At 43.4% G+C, this 19,065-nt stretch overlaps 1 protein-coding gene across 34 annotated transcripts in view; it reads left to right on the forward strand.

Annotated features, from left to right (window-relative positions):
• Nucleotides 1-19,065, forward strand: part of MAGI1 (membrane associated guanylate kinase, WW and PDZ domain containing 1) — a 602,787-nt gene that overhangs the window by 548,038 nt on the left and 35,684 nt on the right. For all 34 annotated transcript variants that reach the window (XM_004581596.2, XM_058679198.1, XM_058679199.1 and 31 more), the window contains one exon: nt 11,876-11,907. In XM_004581596.2, the coding sequence (XP_004581653.2) occupies nt 11,876-11,907 (32 nt within the window). The remainder of the gene's footprint in view (nt 1-11,875; nt 11,908-19,065) is intronic.

Raw genomic sequence — 19,065 nt, forward strand, 5'->3', positions numbered from 1 at the left:
TCCCGGGGCGTTCAAGGTGAGGACTTTAGCCACTAGGCCACGCCGCCGGGCCCCAGATAGTTCTTGGTTGCAAGAGTCCAACCTGTATGTTGTATGATGCTTAACAGCTTCCTGGGACTCAGCGCCATTAAGATAGCTGTTTCCTGTGACATCCAAAAATGCCTCCAGAAATAGCTACAAGTCTACTTCTGAGATCTTCTCGACCAGAGTTGGGCTTGGCTGTATGGAAGGGGTTTAGAGTTGCCAACTGGCAGTTCTTGGACAATGGTTAGCAGAACCCACTCCTGTATTTTCTTTTAAACAATCTATTTAAAAACAGTGTTAAAGAATGAGTGTTAGGAGTGTTGAGCCTGGTAGGGGTTGCTGGGTTCGATTCCCAGGTCTGGCTCTGACTCTAGCTTCTTGCAAGGGCAGACCATGGGAAGCAGTAGTCATGGCTCAAGTAACTGAGCTCCTGCCATCCACATAGGAAACATCATTGAGCGTCAGCCTTTGCAGTCATCACTTAAGGAAAGACCCAGCAGAGGGGCATTGTCTCTTCATATGTCTCGCTCTTTTTCTCTCTCTACTTCTCCAACAGTAATAGATAACAAACAGTTTCAAATTTGACTGAACGTATCTGGAGTCAGTACTTACAGCTTGCCATAGGCCTGCCATTTCCTCTTGTCTTAGCCATGGCCTTCTTCCTATACATCAGTTTGAAATCCAAGGACAGCAAGTGTGAAGGCACAGAAACTCGTTTGGTAGAAATTTTTCTTCACCATCCCTAGTCCCAAGTTCCATGTAACTGGCTTCTTTTCCTTCTTTTTTGCTTAGTTTGTTCTTTTTTTTTTAAGTACCCAGTGTCTTCAGAATTGTTTTCTTTTGCTTAACTTTGGAGTTATTTTCTATTCTGACTTTGGTTTTTTCTGAAAATTAATTTATTAGTTGCCAACAATGTCAGATGATTCTTCCCATGTGAAAATTCCATACTGTGAGGCATATTATGATGATAGCTTCTCTTATATTAATTTTTCAGGCTTACTACATTGAGTTTCTCTTTTTGTAAGAGTTAATTTTCCACCCTCTATGCCAAACATTGTTTGATTTTGAGCATTTTCTAAATACTATCTGAAGAAAGTTTATTGCATGTAACGTTTTCCATGTTAATTTCCTTCAGATTAAGTCACACAATCTTTTTTTTTTTGTAAATAGAAGATTGACTTTATTTATTTGAAAAGCAGAGACAGAGGAAGATAGAGATAAAAACTGCTGGTTCGCTCCCCAAATGGTTGCAACAGCCAGAGTTGGGCCAGAATGAAGCTAGGAATCTAGAAGGCAACTCTAGTCTCCTGCATGAGAACCAGGGACCCAAAAACTTGGGCTATTCTCCACTGCTTTCTCAGCCACATTAGCAGGGCACTGGATCAGAAATGGAGCAGTTGGACTTGGACCAGCACTCCCATATTGGGTGCTGGCTTCATGAGCAGCAGTTTAACATGCTGCACCACATCAGCTTCACTGAGATTTAGTATTCGCGTAAGTCTTACATAATCCGTCTTTGCATTATCACCTAGAGATTTTAAAATGTTCTCCAACTTGCACCTTGCCTGATATTTTCTCTGTTTGTGTTTGTGCTCAGATAATAATCATTTCCCCTGTCTGTGAACATAATCCTCTTTGGTTCAGAAATCTTGTTGGCAGAACCTTAGTGTTTTCAGAAATAGTTTTGAGTCCTTAAGAATGTTGCTACTGGTGGCAACACTACAATGGCTTTGTGCCCAGCTGTTACCTGGGTTTAGTTTAGACACCTCTTCTTTTTTTAAAAAAAAATTATTCATTTATTAGAAAGGTGGGCTTACCAAGAGGATCAGGGTGTATTGGGTCAGGGTGTATTTAATTTCCTACTTACAGTTTGCTACCATTGGCGCAGTGCTGTGTTCCCAGCTAAAGGGTGTCATTAAATGTCCTCATAGTCAAGGATCTTTTCTCCACCTTAAATGCACTTGACCTGTAGCAGTTATTTTTAATTGAGACACATCCTGATGGGGGTACAATGTGTGTGTGGGGGTGGGGATGCGGGAAGGAGCTGATTGCTCCACATATTTGGAGCAATACTGACCCACTGAAACCTGAAATCTGATAACTGCGCAAACCTCAGCTTCACCTGTTTCCCAACGGCCATGGATATAATTTGCTTCCCTCTGTGATGAGCATAGTCACTTAGGCCATTTCAGATACTTTGCACATAGAGGATTTCAATGATATTTAATGTCTTCATTGAAAATGAATGGGGCTGTGTATCTAAAGTGCAATGGTCTCTGGAAAAAGCTCACCCCTCTGTAAATGACTTCTTGGGGTATGACTTCCACACACTTTGATTAGTGCAATACTACAGGATGCTGAAGTCGAAACATCTGGCCATTATTAACCATGACCTGTGCTTTTAAGGCAAATATCATTTTTTTAAGGTTTATTTGTTATTTATTTTTATTGGAAAATCAGATATACAGAGAGAGAGAGAGAGAGAGAGACAGAGTGAGAGAGACAGAGACAGAGAGGAAGATCTTCCATCCGTTGATTCACTCCCCAAGTGGCTGCAACAGCCCGAGCTGAGCTAATCCAAAGCCAGGATCCAGGAGCATCCTCCGAGTCTCCACACAGGTGCAGGGTCCCAAGGCTTTGGGCCATCCTCTACTGCTTTCGCATGCCACAAGCAGGGAGCTAGATGGGAAGCAGAGCTACTGGGACACAAACCGGTGCTCATATGGGATCCCAGCGTGGGAAAGGCAAGGACCTTAGCCAATAGGCTATCACGCCAGACCCAAGGCTAATATGGTTTTTCTAAATTTAAGAGATTGGAATAGAATTCAGTATTGTGCTGGGTGTGGCCCCGGTTGCAACTAAACTGTTCTGTAATAAAGTTTGACAAAATTGTCAGATAAAGGATGTGCTTACAGAACAAGCTGGAAAATTTCCTCCTGGTTCACAAAACTGTTCCCAAAGAATCGTTGTTATGTGACTCGGGCTGTTAGAAGTCCCCAGAGATTCAAGAGCGTGTCTCGAGAGGGCCCTGAAATATTCTGTATCAGTGCATATTTGCTTCTTTGTGGGGAAAGTTTCAGCTTTGAGGGGAGGGGGCTTTAAACTAAGCATTTTGATGAAAGTGGCTGCTGTAAGGAAAGCTGTGAAGGCCTTTTGAAATCTTATTTAAATTCTCAAGGAATCTCTGCTAAGACCTCCTTTGACTGGGGCTGGGGTGTGCTAAGGTTCTGGGTTGCTCTCTGCACTACCAGGTAGTGCTGCAATGAGAGCTGATTCGTTGTGATGGGAAGTCAGGACACAAGGTGGCACAGTGGAACCTTGTTCTCCACGCTGAGCAAGGCAGCTGTGAGTTGGAGCTGAACCTGGCAGCTCACCAATAAATCACGGAGCTGACCAAGGATCAAGAGCTGTTAAATAGTCACTGCAGCAGGAGTGGTGATAAAAACAAAGGCCAGGCCGCCCCTCCCCTCAGCCTCAGCAGCCTTTCCTGCAGCCTTCAGGGTGAAACTGACTCCAGAAACTGCACGTTGGGTCTCGGATCGGGAAGGTGTTTATTGAGCAGAGGACCACATACGGTGCTAGAATTGGGAGAGACTGAGAAGCTGGAACAGGTCTCTGAAACAGAGACAGTAAACAAATAACAACCATAAAGAATATGCATAATACACAGATAAGGCAGTTATAGAGTGATAGGATTTAGCAGTACCAGGAAGCTGGACTGTGTGAGTCAAGTGTGATCGCACAGTTACAGGTGGACTGGAGAGCTGCTCTACAGCAGGGTTCTGATAGTGACAAGCAGTCCCCTACACAGATCTCCAGGCTTAGTGCTCCAAGCCTGCAGGTGGATGCAGAGGAGTGAGTGGCAGGAGTCCGAAGCTGAGAATGCCAGCCGAGCTGGAGCGTGTGTGCCCACGGAGCAGAGGAGGAAGTCAAATGAAAGTGGTAGGATCAAACCAAGGAGGACTTGGTGAGACACGAGAAAAGGATCTGCATTTCATTCAGTTGGCTTTGGGAAGCTACAGGGACCTCAGCCAGGAGACCATATAATCCGATTCATGCTGTAGAAAGCTGCGTGACCTCTGTGGATAATAGATTAAAGAGGACGAAGAATAAAGCGAGGGGACTAGCGCTTGGGTGCTTGGGGCCTTGTAGGCAAGGAAAAGCAATGGCAAGGGAGAAACTGGACAGACGTGGATGGAATCAGTCATTTTGGAGACATATATGGAGGGAGAGAGAAAGGAGCCCTAGCATGGGTGACTGCAGGTTAAACTGGCTTGGGGCTGTCCACGTTCCATAAATCAGTACCTGGTTCTAGTCCCCTCTACCCTCACTCCCCTGATCCAGCGGCTTATTCATGAACCTAGGAAAACAACAGGTGATGGGCCACGTGCTGGGGTTCCTGCTGTATACATGCAGGACACAGATGGAACTCCTGCCTCCTGATTTTGGCATGGCCTGAGCCCCAGCTGTTACAGGCATTTGGGTAGTGACCCAGGGAATGAAAGATCCTTCTCTCTGTGCCTCACTGAGCTTTCCAAATTTGTACACTCATGTGATTTTTTTTTAATAAGAAGCTGCCTGAAAGACCTTGAGTTTTTATGGTTTCAATGCTCTATAAGGATAAAAATCAAATTCTTTTTTCGTCTTGTATGTAACTTTCATTGTAAAAATAACCTGTCAAGATAACAGTCACCCTGGAAGTCAGTAATGCCAGTGTAAAGGGCCCAGATTTTTTTTTTTTTTTTTTTACCTAGAAGCTTCTCAGTAGCAATTACAGTGATAGGTTTCCCTTTGGGGCCAGTGACCTTAAAATAAGAACCCACACAGCATCCTGTTTTGGAAAATCCTTGTCAACTTTTTCTTTTCTATGAACTATTTTCAGCTATTGGTTCCTGGATCCCTACCCCCTCTGCATTAAATACTACACTGAAATTTGGAGGGACCTACAACGCCACCATCCCCTCAATTGTCTAACTCAAGGAGACTTCTGGGAATGAATAATGAATAAAAAACAAAGTAGGACTGCCCTATAAGCCTTCAATGAAAAGAATTCAAATGTGAAACAGTTTATAGAACTGCCAAGATGTCAGTCTGACCGTTAAGCAATTTTCTTCAAAATAGAACCCCTTTTAGATGGGTACAAGACCCTATTTGCCGAAACAACACAGTTAGAAAAACTTTGAACGTACATAGAATCAGAGAGCTCTCTGGAGTTACAGAGAAAGTGGCTTAATTCTATATCCTTAAAGTGTAGAGCTTGAAATATTCCTTGGAGAAGAAAGGTTGGCCTCAACGTGTAACAACAAATTAGTGGACTTTTTAAGTTGAAAGTCCATTTTCTTGTCCTCTTTGGACAGAAAAGGCTATAACTTCTTCTGCCTCTAACTCAATTTCTCTTTTACCTACTCCTGATTTTAAAAACCAGAAAGCACAACCCTTTAGTGTCAGGGAACATTTGCAAACTTGGTCAAGGTATTATCCGCTTGTGAAGCTTTCTCCTAAAGCTTGGTGTTATAACAAAGCCATGGAGACTTACTCCGCCGTCCCACATCAGAAATCTTACACTACTTTGAGTATGCATAGCTTTGAATAGGCAAGGGTTTAGGAACTGTAACTTGAAGTAAGACTTCAAAACATGTTGAACAATGAATTGACTGTGTAGACTCTGATGCAATCTGTAGACAAGAAACTGCCTTACTAATTAATGTCATGATTATTCAAGTCATCGGCCCATCTTTTGCTGAGGATAGATTCCTGTTCTCCTGAAGTTGCAGGGGAATTTTTCTAAGGAGATGAACATATAAAATAGTATGCAATAGTAGTTGTAACACTTTTAGAGCAGGCTATTCCCCCAAATAGGATGAAACTTTCAAAAGCTCATGGAAAAATGGCATAAAAAGATAATTATTTGTTGGTGAAAAAGGCTTCTGAAATCCATGCACAGTTTTTTCCTAATTAATTTTTATAAACTTTTTGAATGCATGCGTAGATTGAGGATTTTTTGCAGCCAGTTTATCTTTTTCTGATACTTTGTGATAAACTTTTGGAAGTTCCCGCATAGTTTAGGGGCCTTTGAATAAGACTATATAACTTTTGCATTTAAAAGCATAAGCCTGGCATTGAAAGAAGTCTCCTCAACGGCTGCTGTCCCTAACTGTGTAACCTGACCTGTGCTGTTTAACTGTCTGTGTGTCCGTTTCCTCATCTGCAAAGGAGAGATGATACAAGGAGGAAATAGTATGAGACTCCCAACACTTGTTACTTGTGCATACAGCCCTTGTTTTGGAAGACCCACTTTCTGTGGAAATGAGAACAACCTAGTGTTCACCCTTTGAGGTACACAGCTGGTGTTGTGGCATCAGCAGCCACACAATTGTCTGCATGTCCATGACAGCTCTTCTGAAGTGACCATCTATTTCTCCAGCATAGCCTGAAGACAACTCATCTGTCTTCTCCACGTCTTTGAGCAGCCTGAGCTATTCATGACTCTGGGTGTCTGCTCACCTTGTGGCAGTTCAAGGCTTTTGACAGTGAGGTTGAAAGGCTCTGTAAACCATTAGCCATCGCCAGCGTTGCAAGCCATTTATTTCTGCTGGGGACATATTTATTAGGCTATATGTCCTGGATAATTGAAGCAGACTTCCCTGTAGCTGTAAAATCTATAGAACTACCATCTTCATCTTCTTCACAAAATGCCACCTGACATAGCTTTAGGAGCAGCTCATTCCAGAATTTTGAAGTACAAGCATCCCTCCCAATTTTGATGGCCACGATATTTCATAATGACCATTATTAATTCTCCAAAGGAAAAGATGTCTTCATCTTTTTGGAGACACTGGCTTTCCTGCTCCTGTTCTTGGCAGATGCTATAATATTTGTGCTGAAAAATTATACTTCAAGGTTGATGATAATATTTGGCCAGGGGAAGAAGGGGGAACCAATCAAACAAATCCTAGCTGGAATCATTTTTTATTTTGTTTTATGGATTCAGTTCCGTGATAAGTAGTGTTTATAAGAGCCTTCAATGAGAATGTTCTTTGGTTTAAGCTTGGCCTTGAGTTCATGCTGGCACACTTATTTAGCTTTAAAAAAAAAAAGCCCTTAAGAGTCATTATCATCACTCAGTCATCAAGAGTTGCATGCTGCTGCTACCCTTTTCCCCTTCCTGATGATGAAACGTGGGTTGGCCTTCAATTGCAGCCCATTGCTTCTGCCCTGTTCTTTATGTTGAGTTCCATTTCCTGTTTCTGTCCCCAGAGGAGTGGTGGTGCTTCCTTCTATCATGGTACTTAACGCTCACCACTCTACTTCCAAGTGGTTGTTTTGCTGCTTTCTCCTTTAAAATGTACTAGGAGTTCCTCTGGGGCTGAAACCTCAGTAAACTATAGAAATGAATAGTGCTTTCTCCTGACTGAAGCCTTGGCTGACTGACTTGACCCCCTGGTATAGTAGCGGTGCATCCCAGACATGTTCTGTGCCATTCTTCTGCTTCATTTTCATCCCAAGAGGTTCTCATCCTCTGAAATTATTTGTCGAGTTGTTGATTCACTGACTGTACCTTCCTTTTCCTACTCTCTGGATTGTCCTTAGCATTTTATTAGTAACGATAGTTGGTCTCATGGTGGGTGAGCATTGTGGTGTAGCACATTGAACAGCTGCTTGGGATGCCTGCACCTCATATCATGGTGCCTGGGATCAAGTCCCACCTCCATTTACTATCTGACTTCCTGCTGCCACCTGCTTGTGAGTCCCAGATGGTGCTCCTGATTCCTGACTTGAGCCTAGTCCAGCACCAGCTGTTCAAGGAATTTGGGCTGTGAAACAGCAAACAGAAAAGACGCATCTCTCTCTGTCTCTCTATCTCTAAAAATAAACAACTACTATAAAGTGCATTTCATGGTTTACACTTTCTGTATTAAGCAAAGAAAATGGAGTATTAGGCAGATTTGGATCACTGGTCATCACTACTCACTATTCGGAACCACTGGTTTCCGTATATGCTTCCTGTTTCTTTGTTTCCTAGTGCATGTGCATTCCGTTATATTTTTTCCTTTTTTTGACTATAAATAATTTGTGCACCACCATTATACAGTTTTACTGAGAATAACATTCTATCATTAACTAGCATGAAAAACATGTCATGGCATAGTTTATGGCCATAATATTTAAAGGGAAAGAGAGGCCTGTTCTTCAGGTTAATTGGTCCAGTCTAAGTCAGCAGCTGAGGAATTAACCCTTGCTTTCTTCAAAAGGGGTGCTTTTGGGAGGTGGGCTTTAGGAATCCAGGTCCCAGGCTGTTCTCCCTTTATTGGTGGCACTTCGACTCACAGTTTGTACATAAGGTTCCCTGTAAATGACAGCTGCCTGGCATCTCTTAGAGGTAGCCTTTGCTGTCTTCTGGGTTCTCAGAGCAGATGGCTCCAGCCTCAGGTTCTTTCTTCTGCGTCTTCGGAAAGCTTCCCTTTGTTACTCCCGAGTGGACCAAATGAGCCCATCAAGACAGGTGTGCTTTCTGCCCATCTGCTTGGCATCCCATACAATATGGAGTGAAGTTGGTTAAGCACACACTTCCTGCTGCAGGTGCACATGGTGCTGCTTTAGTCCTGAGGAGAACCACTAGCATGCCATGAAGTGTGAAGTGGTGCTGCCCCCCGGCAGCCTGTCCAGTACCTGCAGCCCACAGTCTGTGCCAGCTAGACCAACGGTGGGTCCTGTGATTTCTATTTCTTGGGGAATTTGGCCAAGCAGTGACCTTTTCAGTGGTTCCCATTAGATCTCCCAACTGTTTTCAATTCATCTGAATTATTTTGGCTGAAATAAATTATGAAATGTCCAAAGGAGGTTTGCTCCAGCATTCATATTTATTAGATTTTAAGATTTAATGACTGTATGGACCTAAAACAAATCCTTGATTTCTTTTCTTTTTTTTTAAATGCAGCCAAGTGGAGCATTTTGATTTTGACTATTTAAATATTAACTCGGTGGTCATAACCCACTTTTGGCTCCTGTAAAAGGTGTGGCTTTTTGAAAATGCATGCTGTCGATGATGGGATAACAAAAAGACACACGTTTCAATAATTTAAAAAATTCATTCTGATCTGTTAGAAAAGGCATGTCAGTGTCGCTGGGACCTTTCCATGGACCATTTTGGAGAGGGAATTGGTCTTAACAGACACATGTGTACAGCCACTCCCCCCTTTTGGCTGATTTTCTAACTTTAGCGGTAGAAGTTAGTTTTATTTTTAAATAAATACTTCATTGCCTCAGCGAGATGTGAATAATGGTATTCTTTGCAAAGGAATTCTGAAAAAGACTAACATCCTCTTGAGCTGTGACGCTTGGCCTGCCTGGCCTGCCTTGCCTCCCAGGAACGGTCCCTAGTAGCAGCTTGGTGTGGACGTAGGTGGAAAGCATGTGCTCGATTGTTTCTTGTGCTGTACCCTCCCCTCTCCAGTGTGCCTTTGTCACTCAACTGTGTGTTTTTGCGACTATCTTTATTGTGACCTCAGAGATGCAACATTTCTTTTAACCTCTGTGGACAGCATTTGGGGTTGACCTATCCGAGTCATTCTCAGATTCCAATCTTTCACAGTTTTTCGTTATGCAGCAGTGCTGAACTACGTGTCCTTGTGAATATACCTGTAAATATATCTGCAGGTGTTCCTCTATAATGGAGAGTGGAAAGTGCCCTTTAGTGTATATGTGAAGGGCGGAGGTGCCTGATTAAAACTGTCCAGGATCGTGTAAAACATGATAGGTGCAGACTGAAACCATTTCTCTTCACTGCACCTATTTTGCAGAGAGCACAGTCAAGTTCAGTAAACTCTAACTAGAGTGAAGCGTTGCTTATTCCAATGAGCTAAGAATGTCTGATTAGGTGACAATCTGAATTTAAAGATGTAGTACAAAATTTTGAATACAGTGGTATACACTAATGTGACTTGATGTACATCATTTTATTGAACCAATGAAAGCACCTGAGGATTGTGTGTGAACAGAGACACACATCAAAATTTTCGTCCTTATTGATAGATGAAGTCGTTCTCCTCCCATCTTTTCTGTATTTTAATGTGCCTAGCAGAGACTGCTTTCCCCGCCACAGCCAGGTGACACATCTGCTTGACTTCCCAATTCCATGAATTAGCCAAGGAGAGAGAAGGGCTCAACACTGAGGGAGATGCTCCATGGCAAGTAGGAGGTTCAGAAACATTTTCTTTTATTTAATTGCCTCACAGTCTGGTGAGGTGAGCCCTGTTGTCTTTATTTCAGCAGTGGGCGTTGTAGCACAGAGGGTGCCAAAGGAACCTGCTGAGAGTGCCCGAGTTGGCCTGACCTGAAAGAACCACTCTCTTTCTACTGCCTCCTGATTTCCTTAAATGTAGTTCTGACACCTCTTGTGCGCAGAGCCCTCAGGAAGACTTCTTGGGACTGCAGATGATTTCTGGGGTCCCTGGGGATGTGGCCTAAGGTTCTGAATCTTTAACAACCCTCCTTGTGTTGCTTTATGCACTTGGAAGCCTAACAGCCACTGTGCCTGATTGTGGTGACCTCATTTTTTTGGTGATGTGCTGACTCTTAGGCCAAGTGATTCTTGTCATGCCTCACTTGGAGTGGTCACATTAACAGTGCCCCTGTGAGTGGCTTCTGCCATCCTTGCCCACTTCTCTCACCTCCTATTACTTGCGCTGGATTTGGCAGGCCTCGCTGTTTGACAAGTCATTTCCAACAGACTTGAAATAATCATGCTATGTGGGAATCCCTTTTGAAAGCAGGTTGAAATCTCCTGTGCAAAACCCTCAGTGGTGCTTTGTATGGGTGGAATCTACATGGAGCGTAGTAACTGCTGCTCCAACAGAATCATCAAGACGGGTGGCAGCTTGCACAAGCGATGACTTTCACAATACCAATATGTGTTTTATTTTCCTTTTTTATGTTGCCCTTCTCCATTCTCCCTTGATGACAGACCCCCCATAATCTGCCCCAAATTGCTACTGACTTTTCCAGAAGTAAGCCTCTCCCACTGAGGACAAGCGTTTGGATTCAACTCTCCCCCATGTCTGTCTCTTTCTCCTTTATTATTTTTTTTCTCACCCCTCTTAAATTTTCCCTTGTACTCCATAATGACATGGTTTGTTTCCCCTGAAGGATCTAGTCCTGGCTTCAGTACTTTGCAACCAGCTGAATAGAAGGTTGGGGGCATGATTGACAGGCACCAGGACATGTGCTGCTAAGCGGGCTTCGGTTCCTATTTTATCCTGTGCTGGAAAGAGCATTGTCTTGGTTTTGGTGTTGAGCTCATCCAAATAGAGAAGGCATTTCCTCTCCTGAAAGGCAGAGGCAAAAAAGGAAAGAAAAGACAAAAAAGGAAAAAAAAAAAACAAATTTAATTTTAACCATGTACTCTTTTGAAACTAAATATATACCCTTTCCTCCTTCCTGATTGGTCCACTTCATTTGACAAGTGGATCCTGTGGAAAGGAAATATCCCGGACTTAATTGTAAGTTAAGTCTCTCTTAATCCAGAAGAGCATTTGAGATTCTGTCCAAGTGTTCAATTTCCCAGGCCGCTGAGGTCTGTGAATTTTCTTTCCCCAGCCTCCAGGCTGCTGCAGTACAAGTCAGCATAGCTAATGCAGATAGATCTGCCTCTCTCGCTCTCCTCCTCCCTCTGCTTTGATTCGATATGAACAGCCTGGTAACTCCGATGCTGGGGAGAAATCTGACATAACTCTGCAGATGGCTAGGTGGCCATGAAACACCTGGGGATGGTTCTTTAAGGAAAAGGTACCATTGCTATGCTAATGATTTCTTTTTCCCCTCTTTCCCTGTTGCCTTCCCCCCCCCCCCCCAGGGTTGCCAGTTCCCAAGAAGAGCCCAAAGTCGGTAAGGACTTGTCAGTTACTTGATGTTTGTTTGGAGGTGGGGGGTGTGGAGGCTGGTGGTGGGAGGGTATGCGGTCCAGCTTCACTACACATAATAGGTATTAGAGTGGTCTGGGGAGGGGAAACAAGAAATGGCTCTCTTTTTATTAAGTTCTGAGGTTCTGCTTTGTATGGAAGGTATCTGGGTTTGTCTTTAACTGTGTGATGATTTGTGGGCAGGCTGCCGGAGCCAGGATAAAGAATGCATGTTTGGAATCATCTCTGTACTAATGTATCTCGACTCTCCTTCAAAGGATGAGTTTCTTAGCTGTTTTTAACTTGATGCAAATGCTATTGTCTGCTCTGGAGGGATGGGAAGCTGCACCTGTTTGGAGTAGCATTGCTCTCAACTAGTGTTCCAGCGATCCGCATGGCTCCCGAGTCTCTCTGAGCTGCCTTGTGCCCTGGGTGGCGAATTCTTTTCAAAATACAAAGCCGATTGGTTTAAGGATGAAATGCTTTGCCCTGCATATGTGTCCATGCTCACACGCAACCACATTGCCTGCCCCAGCACTGAGAGTAAGACATTTCCTTGCTGTGCAAATGTCCTTTGTTGTTTTGCCAGGTTTAGCAACATTATGCTGCAGGTATAGGATTCATTTAAAAAAAGAAAGAAATCAATGTTTTGCTGTCCTTTTTAATCTGGTTTCCCTCAAGATGCATTACCTAGTTGACATGTTGGCTAATAGCTTAGAGGTGATAGTGCTTTGGCTTGCTGGTGTGGGCTTTTTGCTCTTGGGCACTAAGAACAAATTAAAATGCTGTTGAAAAACTCAAAATCTGGAACTCTGATGCCTGTGAAATTGAGCTGGGTGGAAGGGTTTTCCTAATTCATTAAATTAACAGGGGCGGGGTGTTTCCATATGGCTTAGAAGATTGGAGGGAGGGGAAATTTACGGCTTTCTAGCATCCAGGAAAGGGGAAGCTTTAAAACTTTGTGGCTTACGGTCCTGCAGCTGAATTTCCTTTCCACCTGTCTCCAAGCCTGGCGGCGCGAGGCTGAAGTTTATTAAGGAGATGAGAGAGGGAGCTTCCTACATTCTGAAGCCCCACGCCTGAGTTCTCCAAAGAGAAAAACCTGCAGTAATTGATGTGATTCTGATAGCATAGCGTCATGCTGATTGGAAACATAGATTTCAGAGCAGCACCCCTTGTCGGTTTGTGTTAACGTCCGGGCAGAAAAGTGTTGGTTGGCGCCTGTTGTTGGAGCCACAGAGATGCCAGAGTGATTGCCTGGGCTCGTGTGCATTTCTGCCTGGCCCTGGGTCATAATCAGAAACCCATTCAGCCTTTAGACAAATAGAAGCAGATGTGCCAGATGTGGCACATGAGCTTCAGTTAGCACGAGCCACCCTTTATTCCTTCTCCACCCCCAGCGCTACTGGTTGATGAATGGAGCCTTGACAAGGAGCCTGAGGTGGGGCATAGCAGTTTCGTACTAGGTAGGATGACATCAGGTAGCCAGGTGTTCTTTCCTGTTTCGCATCCCATTTTGCACTTGCTGTGCAAAAAGGATGTTTGTAATCCATTTGCATCTTTTTTTTTTACCTGAAGGGATTTGGAAATTACCTGATGAATTCAAAAGGTGTACCAAACAGATAGACATTCTGCTTTCACCAAGTCGGTGAAGAGAATTCCCGGTGACAATTTATTTTTTGTAGAAACCTTACCATTAGCAAGCAGAAAGGCAATTACTTGGGCTGCATTCCTAGAGGGGGAAAAAAAACCTCTCTTAACTGCTTTGCCCACAGTCTGCTAGCTCTTAATTACCACAAGCTAAGAGAGAGTGGTGTATTGCTGGGTTAGCATCGAACAAGCCCCCAGCTTGAGACTCGTTCTTCCCTGAATCCTGTGCCAGGACAGGGAAGATGGTGCTCACGCCATTGCTGGCAAGCTCTGGCAGCGACTATGCAAAACATTGGGGGCATCCACCAAGATCTGCGGTTGGCAGTGGTGCGTTGCTAACATCTGTGACCAGTGGGGGCTCTATACAGATGGAAGGAAAGCTTTCTCAGTTTGCAGTGTGATTGGGTCTTGTCCGAGACCCAGACGATGATATTTTCTGGTTTGGACTGAGGTGGGGGTTTGGGAGTGTCGGTAAAGGGCTGGTTGGGAATCCATGAGGAAGCTACATATCCTGGAACCGGAAAGCCATTCAATTGACCACAAACAGGACCAGTCATAATGACAAGTCCACAGATCGTACCTGGGTTAGTTCTAATAGCCCTGAGTATGTAGTGTCTAAACCCAGGGTCATACTGTTTTCTTCTTACAAACTTCGGAGATGGTTACCTTGGTCCTATGACTGTCAGCTTCCTTTCACACTTACTCCTTTCTTGGTTTGTGTTTTAAGTGTTTGCACTGATTCAGTAGTTGGATTTTTATTGGAAGAGAAGGACTTACCTTTCTGATCTTGTTTCCCCTCCAGGGTAATCCCAAAAGTTTACTCTTAATAAGCAATTGTGCCTACTAGATTGAGTTTAAATGTTGAATTTGTGGTTTATATACACATTGGGGATCATGGCAGTGTTTTGATGAAATTTTATTAATTTGATACCCCGCCTTCCAAGCCACTGGGGCTTTTCCTGCCAAATGGCAGAGACAAAAATGAGGCCTATTTGATGTCATCTTTTAGACCTCTCTGGAAACTTGATTCTGTGGTCAAATTTAATTAGCCAGACTGAAAACTTATTTAACTAAGGCTTTCAATTTAAGTTACCCCAAGGATCTAATGAGTGAGGATTTAAAACTCAGAACCTCACACCAAACCCTAGATTTAAGCATCAGTATCCCTTAGTGCATCTATTCATTATGAAAACACTTGTTTCTTTGAAATGCGAAATGATGGTAGATTGGATAGGGGAAAGTTTTAGGAAGGAAGTTCATCTGCATGCTGGTTCACTCCCCAAGTGACCTCAATGGCCAGGCCTGGAGCAGGACAAAGCCAGGTACCAAAAACTCCATCCAGGTGTCCCACATGGGTGGCAGGGGCTCATATAAATGAGCCCTTATTGTCTTCTTTCCCAGGCACATTAGCAGGGGGCTGGATTAGAAGTGGAGCAGCCAGAATTCAAACCAGCGCTCTGATATAAGATGCCACTATGTAATTGGTTAACCCACTGTGTCACAGTGCCAATCATTTTCTGACTCTTCCTCTGTCCACCCTCTTGCCTTTCATCAGTCTGTCTGTCTGGTCAGTCATTGGTCCACTCATTTGTCCATTTGTCCATTCTTGGGTTCTTCTATCATTCACTTAGCCACCCATCTATTTGTTTAAGAAACTAGTGTTGAGAACCTTTAAGTATGACAATGAAGTACGGCATTATAAGAAGGTTATAAGTAAGAAGGTCATGTTATAGTCCCTTTTTAAAAAAAAGTCTATTTGAAAGTCAGAGATAAAGAGAAAGAGGGAGAAACAGAAGGAGAGATCTTCCATCTACTTGTCTACTCCCTAGTGGCCAGAATTGAGCCAGGCGGAAGCCAAGAGCCAGGGCCTTCATCCAGGTGTCCCACTAGAGTGACAGGAACCAAATCAGCTGTGCCATCTTCTGCTGAGTTTCTCATGCTGTTAGCAGGAAACTGGACCAGAAATGGAGCAGTCTGGAAGTGGACCTGCACTCCTATGGAACAATAGCTCCACAGGTGGAGGTTTTTACTCACTACATCACAACACCAAGCCCAATGCCTCTCTCCTTTTGAACCACTGGTTTATTGATGACTCCTTTTAGAAATGGAATTCAAATTACCAAAACTCTTTATGCATTCTTTTTATCAACAAGTATTTATGGAGTGTCTTCTGTGTCAGACAAGTTTCAGCATTCAGCAAGTGTTAAAGCAGAAAACATTCCTGTCTTGGAATGAGAAGGGAGAAACAATAACCTGATAGATCCATAAAGACTCTCACCTTGTGGAAATGCAAGTGTGATGAGAGTGAAGTTTCCAGAGTTAATAGAGCAGAAATATGAAATAGAATCAAGTACACAGCAAATGAAAATCATCCAACCCTTAATTAAATCATCTCACTTAAGGCAACCTGCAGAGGCAAGACCCAGGATTGAGTTCAGTGCTGTGATGGAACATACTGCCCTGAGATTCTTTGGAGTTCCCCAGCTGCCCAGGCAATAGGGGAAAGCTCATTATTTAGTTGCAATCACTATGTGGTAAAAGGTGTACCATGTTCACTAAGGAGATAAAATGACCCCATTGACTGAAAATCCTCTCGCTCAAATTTATCAGATCAGGAGCAATGGATGTAAAGAAGTCTCTTCAGGACCCTCTTTGCAGCGAACTGTAGTCATAGTGATAGGTCCCTGTAGCACTGTTCTCTGTCCTTTTAGCCTGCCGGGAGTGCTGAAGGGGAATGTTGAAGTCCAGTCAGTAAATGTGAGGGGGAGACACAAAGGCCTCTTAGAAACTGTGCACATGGCGTAACCCTGGCTGACTCATCCAGTTTTATGAACCCTAGCCAGTTCTCTGACTCGCACAGTGATCTCGGAGTCTGTCCTCCTTTTGATCGGCGCCATGCAGCTGACAGCCAGCACAGTAATGGGTCCTGTCAGAGTTTCTCCAGGCTCCAAGGAGAAACAGGGAGAGGAGTGCTTGAGAAAGGCTTAGTGTTACTTAAGTGAATCCCTTGGCTCCTGCCTCCCCACAGCAACTCATGTTCCCAATCTTTTGGAACTCTCTGGGAGACAGACTTGGCCATTGTGTTAGATTACTTTAAAACATTCAGCATGAACCAGGATTATTTTCATATCCAATCGATGCATTTCTGGTCTTTTTCATTAACTCTTTTTGCCTGGGGAAGAAATCATTTGCCCCATAATTGATAAAAGAAATAGACACACAGGAAGACCTTCCTGTGCTTTGGCTCGGATTTGGGTGTATGATTTTCACACAACCTTTAATGACATTGGGCTCACACCTCGCTCGCACTTGGAGGTTTTCCTGTTGTCCATATAAATTGCTGCAGTGGCCTTCAGTCTTGGCAGAGAAGCGAACTGTAAATAATTTTGCTTTAAAATGGATCAATTCGTCATTTTTGAGCCACATGAATTCTTTTCATCATTTAGGTTCCTAAGTGCTGTCTGTATTCATTTGCTCTTCGGAGCAAATATTTTCAGTTCACTGTATAAGTAACTCCATTTCTAAATCATTCTGTGAAATACAGATGAGTTGATTTTTTCCCCTATTTCCATGCATCTTTTCAGTTTCCCTGGCTTGACAGTAAATAGTAAGGAAACTGTTCATTTCAGAGAGAAGAGTACAGTGTGTGTGTGTGTGTGTGTGTGTGTGTGTGTGTGTGTGCGTGTGTCCTTAGAAAAAAGGTCTTGCAGTGCAAGTTTGGGGTTAGTGTGTGACCAAGGACCTTTGTGGGGTTTTGTTGTGTTTCAAATGGAGCCCTCTACCTTTTTCTTAGTCAGTTGTGATTTGGGATTCCAAAATAAAGTTCATGCTCCAAAGAGACCAGCATAGTGGGGCATAATGTTAACCCCATCCACTTCATTACTGAAACTAGGGAATCAAGGAGTGGATACTCTAGTTTCTAGGTTACACTCTCCTCCTGCTCCTCCTCCCTGCCATTCATGCAGTCAGCAGTACCTATCAAATCAGGCACCTGCATGTCCTTTGATCTCATTCATTCCGCTCCATCACTACTGCTTCCCCAATTTCAGTAACCCCAAGTCAGCCTTTTCACTCGTCTCTCCACTTTCATACTTTTCTTCCCACCTGATCCATTCCCTATCACTAATTCCACTTGACTTTCTGGAAATATGCTGGTTCCAACATCCCTACTTTGAAAGGCTGAATGAACTCCCCTTCTTGGACGGAGAGTGACAAAGAGATGCTTTACAGTAGCCCGCAAGGCTGTTTGCATTATTTTACCTCCCAAGTTCATCTCAGGCTGCTACACCAATTATTGTGCCACAGTAACCTTTCTGTTCCTCAGACAGTCCAGGCTCATCATATTTGTCCTGGGAATTTAGCTGTGGCTGTTAATGGAATGTTCTTCCTGAAGTTTTTATGTAGGTATGTATTTTTCTCTGATTGATAGGTAGAAGAAAAAGGACAGAAACAGAGGGGAAGTTCTTCCATCTGCTGGCTCACTCCCCAAATCCCTGCAACAGATAGAACTGAGTCAAGCCAAAGCTAAGAGCCCAGAACTCCATTTGGGTGCCCCACATCAAATGAACTGTCACCTTCTGCCTCCTGGGGTGTGCATTAACGGGAGGCTGGAGCGGGAGCAGACAGTCTGCAGGATGGGACATAATTTCCCAAGTGGCAGTTTAGCTACTGTACCAAATGTGTGTACCCAAAGTCCTCTCTTTACCACCTGTATAAAGGAAATTGCAATGTATTATCAAAATATCAGGAATACTTCTATATATATATATATACATGCGTACACAAATTTTAACCTTTAAGTGTGACTTCCAAAAACTCAGGCTCTCTCTCATTCTTCTTTGCACATTGTATCTCTCAGTTGCTGGCACCCAGATGAGGAGTATGGATTAAATGAGTGAACACATGTGTTACAGGAGAAGCTAATTCTGACTTTGTTGATGCAGGTGCCTCTATACTTGCATGTCCTAGTATGCATGGGTTACATCAATGGAATTGACATTGTATCTTCTACTATGGTTCCTTGTCTTGCAGCTAGTGTTTTACTTAGGAAAATGAGGTGGAAAGAATTGTATAAGATGCACATATGGACCTGTGCTAGAACTGTGAATTTATTCTCATGCCTCAAGTCTTTGTAGGAGGTCATCCAGGCAGCTAAAATGACACACAACTTGACTTCAGTTTCAGAGACTGAGAAACATGATTTTTTTTCCCTCAAGGATTATTAGCTCTGATCAGATAAAGGACAGCATCGTGACTAATTAGCATGCTCAAAGAAAATCGAAAGGTGTATTTTAAACTTGTATGCACCCACATACAGCATAGCTTCAGAGAAACCCAGCGTGCCTATAAGATGTTTAATGCAGAATGCGTCTTCAAATTAAGGACTTTTCATAATTGAATTTGAGAAGGAATGTAGAATGAGGCTTAGTTTTATCTGGCGGGAGAGCCAGAGTGCTTCCGGATTGCTGTGTATTTAGTGTGCCGTTTGTATAAT

This window comes from Ochotona princeps, chromosome 21, assembly GCF_030435755.1.
Source record: "Ochotona princeps isolate mOchPri1 chromosome 21, mOchPri1.hap1, whole genome shotgun sequence".
Lineage (NCBI taxonomy): Eukaryota > Metazoa > Chordata > Mammalia > Lagomorpha > Ochotonidae > Ochotona > Ochotona princeps.